General features: G+C 34.6%; 1 protein-coding gene across 3 annotated transcripts in view; it reads left to right on the top strand.

Moving 5' to 3' along the window:
• LOC138043564 (uncharacterized) overlaps positions 1 to 5000 on the top strand; it is a 65654-nt gene that overhangs the window by 237 nt on the left and 60417 nt on the right. The window contains exon 1 of one of the 3 annotated variants that reach the window (XM_068889909.1): positions 3487 to 3545. The exons of the other annotated variants lie outside the window; for them this stretch is intronic. Coding sequence (XP_068746010.1) covers positions 3502 to 3545 — 44 coding nt within the window. The 5' untranslated portion in view covers positions 3487 to 3501. Of the gene's footprint in view, positions 1 to 3486; positions 3546 to 5000 lie in introns of those variants that run through there. 3 annotated transcript variants of the gene reach the window in all.

Here is a 5000-nt window from a genome sequence, read left to right on the forward strand (position 1 = left end):
TTAAGAATGGCTGTCTGTAAGAATCGAGGATCGTCCGTCAACGACCATTTTGGCGGATAGCTGATATTTTGCCCAAAGATACCCTTTAGTGAACTATTTTCAAAAACCACATTTAAAAGTTCCAGCAATTCTTATATTTTGAGAAATTTGCGAAAATTTGAAAACGCGGTTAAAGTGCGATCTCTGTTTGACAAATTTCCCAAAATTTGCTGTAAGAACCAAGCAACGGTGAAGTCTTAATTGAAATGAATTCAATTGCCACCAAAGGCCGCATAACATGGCGGCGGAAAATGGATATTTGACGCGATAAAAATGTACCTGGTACCTCATTCTTATTTTTTTTTTACTTCATATTCTTCAAATATTGCTATTATTCATTTTCTGTGATAAGTCTTATGCTCGAACTCGGAACGCTTCCCTCCGAAATTATCAGAAATGTTTGTAACCTGATGAGCGAGCTAAATGACGCGAAATTTGAACGCAAACTGATGCTTATTATTCATGCCGAATCGTCGAACTGACTGATTTTCGGCTTGTCGCTTGGAAAAATTTAAAAAATGCGAAGTTAACCTTCAAAAGTATTAAAAGTGACTGAAAATCAAAAGTATTAAAAGTGACTGTATTAAGTCTCGTTCTTCAAAAGATGCCGCTTGGGGAAACAATAGTGGTTAGCTGTGGCGGGGTATTCTGCAGTTGCTCCTAAATATGTTCAGGTTTCTGTCAAAGGAGATTGTGATTCACACGACAAGTTAATATTTTAGGTGCAAGAAATGTGCTCCACTGTAATGCGAAAGGTATCGAGACTTATTTTTGTAATTGTTCACATTACAAAACGCACGCAGTGTCAGCTTCATTGAAATGCATGTGCGACTTGGCGAACCGTTTCATTTCAAGAGTTTTGAAGCAAGCAACCGTGGACAATTTTCCTGTCGGTGTACGTTGGATCAGTGGCTTGATCTGATCAGCGTTATTTCAAGTTGAGAAACTAAATATTTTAAGCAAGAGCCGATACAACGTAGATTTGATTTGATTTTAGTGAGGGGGACATTGGGATTTTCGGTTTTGCGGTTTTGGCTATTTTTTAGATCGGTTTTTCGGTTTTTGTGCCAAAAGACTTCGGTTTTTCGGTTTTGGTGTTCATTGCGGTTTGCGGATTTTTCGTTTTTTTTGGTTTTGGTTTTCGGTTTTCGTAGAAAATACGAGCGGTTTTTCGGTTTTGTTATCCAATGGGTTCTCCTATTTTGTCCTATTTGGGTTCCCGTTTCTTAGATTTGAGCGGCAATTGATCTCGAAAGTAGTATAGGAGTTGGGGGTACGAGAACATTTTTGCAAAAATGTTCTCATACCAACCCAACTCCATACTACTTTCCATATAATGGCTTCCAACTTTTGGTCTCGTATTTTTGGTAATCTATATGTTTTTTCATATTATGGTTTACAACTTTTGATCTCGTATTTTTGATCTCGTATTTTCATTGCGTGACTTTCTCGGAAAAACAGGAAGTTAATAATGTAAACACCACAGCTGTGGCGTGGCGTCATGTTGTTGTAGTTCACTTTATCATTCAGATTGTGCTTGCGGTGCTTGTATGTGTAGACCGGCACTGCTGTGCCGTGACGTCAGCAGCCAACTTTTTAGATTTTGTAATGTCCGTATGCATAACTTGCCACACCATTGTTGTGAATATAGCGCTTATCATCGAAGCAGGACAATGACACTTTATTCAACTCATAGCTTCCAAGTTGATGTAAGTTGCTTCTGATCGTTTTCATTGTGTGATGCATTTGTTCATTATTAAACAGAACATTTTTGTAATTTTTATGTGTGATGTTATTTTTGATAATATTCTTCTTGATTCCCTTTGCTGTCTTTCCGCCTTTGTCATTGTCTTTCATATAGCTATACATTTTCGATCTTAAACCGACGAATTCGGTTATCGGTATGCCTGCCGCTTCATCTTTGAATTTACCGATTACTTTTTTATTTGTCGTGTTGAAATATTGTGAATCTTGTGGATAATCACTGTTGTCGAATTTGTCTTTATCATTCCAAAAGTCTTGATACACATCACTGGTTTCAATTTCATAGGTCAAGCTGTCTGTGTCTGTGAATAATAATTTAGCTTTGCTGTCATATTTTTGTTTTATATAGTTATAATGAAAATCATACATTAGTGTCTTACTAAGATCTAGGATACACATACCCACATATGCCGGCCTGTTTAGGGTTAGTGTTTCTTTGATTTTATGCACTGCCACTAGATTTTCATTAAAGATCTTGCTACTAACATATGTTGGTTTAGCAGCCATTTTTAATAGTTTGTTTTCATCAGTTACTAATCTGACATCTACTCGCTTTCTAATATTTTCCATTGTTTTTCCAAATACACTGTTATTCATAAGCTTGAAGAAGTCTTTCTCAAAAGCATTTTTGGCATTGGTTCTCTTCTGTGTGTTGAAATCAATGTATTCTTTCAACCATGGTGACTGATTGAACTCCAACACTCGATGGACTTTAGTTATTTTTAAACCAAGATCTGTGTATAATTGAAGGTTTCTGTAATGGAGTGCGTATTTTTCTTTATTGCTTAATGTAGGTATCAGTTTATGAACTAAACCAGTTGATACATTAAATTTATCGGCTATTTCTTGGCAATAATTAGAGAGCATATCTTTGTTGACTTTTACCTTTTCAGGTGCTAGTGGGTAGTCATTATGCAAATCATGTAGTTCTTTTGGATATGCTAGGTCTACTTCTAATATTAATCCTTTCTTGCTGTCTTCTTTATACTTGCCTAAGTCTATATTGTCTATCTGTTTTTCTGTCATCCATCTGAATCCACCAGTTGGTAGGTATTGTGATATAGCCCATCCATACAGATTGTTAGCATCAAGATACATGATATACTTTGAGGGCGCCTTCTCATCATATGTTTTCATGTATTTATTGTTAGCTTCACCATATCGATTGGCGATGTAGCTTGTCCCGCCTCGCATGCCCGTTTCGATGAATTGAAACATATCGATGTCAGTCATTAGTTCCAATTTGATATCAGTCATTTTTAGCATAGCATCCCATGACAAACCAGGAGATGTAAAATAATGGCATGGGTCTAATTTGTAGTATTGCAGGCAAGTCTTTCGGAAGTTTTCAAATACATCCGCTAATAGAAGGATGTCAGATTTAAGATATATATCGTGATATTCTCCCATATTTTTAAGAGAAAATGTATCCCATACAGTCTGAGCATGTTGATAATCTTTATCAGTAATATGTTCATCATTTAAGATGCTGTAAAAGTCTTCTTTTGATGGTAGCTTTTCATTGAATTTATCAAAGCTATCCATGAAGTCATATGGGTAGACTCCCTTCTTGCTCATTAAATCAAGTTTTTCACCTTTGAATTTTTGAGATGTATATTTTAATGATTCTTTTGGTAGGTTGCTAACTAGTTTATCAAGACTTGAGCTCATAAATTGAAAACTGTCAATGAAGGTCAGATGATTACCCAACATGAAAGCCATATACTTTTCCATGTTGTTTGGTATGGCATTGATATTTATTTGACACTTTTCGCCTTTCTTGTTTGTATATGTATGCTCTTTGACTATTTCACCAATCTCTTGCATTATAAAATGACTGTCATATCCACGGAGATTGTGAAATATAACTGGTATTTTCTCAGTCAATCTGAAATTTAGGTTACAATCTTGATGTGCGGATCCTCTGTACTGACCAGTCACATGGCAGTGATCTCTTACTCTTACATCAGTTTTATTGTATTCTTTCTCACATATATGGCATTTATCAGCTTTTTGAAATTCTTTTTCATTGTCTTTAGTCATTCTTAATGGTTTGTTGAATTCTTTTTTCATAACCTTCTTACAATATTTAACTTCCTCTAGCATAGCTTCCATAAATTTGTAAACAGCTTTTTCACCTCTATAAATTTGTACTGGTTTTGTGTATTTATCATCATAACAACACACAACCTTATATCCATAACCACAGTCTGTGTGTCTCTGATAAGCCTCTGTGTATGATTTATCATCATTGGGTTGGCATCCATGAATTTTTTCAGTAATAGCCTCGAAGTCTGCATATATTACAAATGGAATTGGTAGTTGTTTATGGAAATTATTGAATTTTAGTATGTTGTCGTCTTTTGTTGGCATTTTAATCACTTGTGTTCCATTCACTTGGATACAGTTTTCTTTATGATCAGTTAATACTCTTTCAGAACTGAAACACTGAAGACAATGCATGCAAAAATGTTTTCTCTCTTTGTGCTTTGTTTGATCGTACATGAACTTGTCGAAATCTTTTATTAACACATAGTGCTTGTTTTCATTTTCTGTTATTAGAAGCAGATTCATGCAATCTTCATACTTTTCTTTTGACACATAAATGGGATATTTTTGTTTTTCTTCATAACCAAATACATTGATGTTGATCTCATTTTGTTTTTCTATTTTGTTGTACTGTTTGGTAGCCATTGGGAATTCAATTCCTGAATAATTTAAATTTTCAATGAATGCTTTATCTGATTTTTTTATTCTTTGAGGATTTCTGTCTTGAGGATTAAGATGCCGAATATGGCACCATTTAAAACATTCATTGTCACTGTTTTTTATGTTGACCAATCCCTTTGCACTGTTTCTGAGTTCATGTGGTAGTTTAATGTATGATGATCCTTTTATTGGTTCATATTTTACCACATTAAGATAATGATTGTCAACAGATTGAACAGTCCAGCCAGATCCTTCTGAAATCCAAACTGCAATCTTATTCAGTATGTCTTGTTTTGATACTTTAAGGGATTTGTCTATTTCTGTGTTATTTATGATAGTTTGAGCTGGACTGTTGAAATATGCGGTCTTATACACTATTTCTCCATTTGACATTTTTGCAAATATTACCTTAAGTGTTTTAACAAACTTGAGCCCTTTCATTGATATTAATATGTTTTCAATATGGTTAGCAACAGCCTTTCTTGTAT

This window comes from Montipora capricornis, chromosome 3 (assembly GCF_036669925.1).
Source record: "Montipora capricornis isolate CH-2021 chromosome 3, ASM3666992v2, whole genome shotgun sequence".
In the NCBI taxonomy this organism is placed as follows: Eukaryota; Metazoa; Cnidaria; class Anthozoa; order Scleractinia; family Acroporidae; genus Montipora; species Montipora capricornis.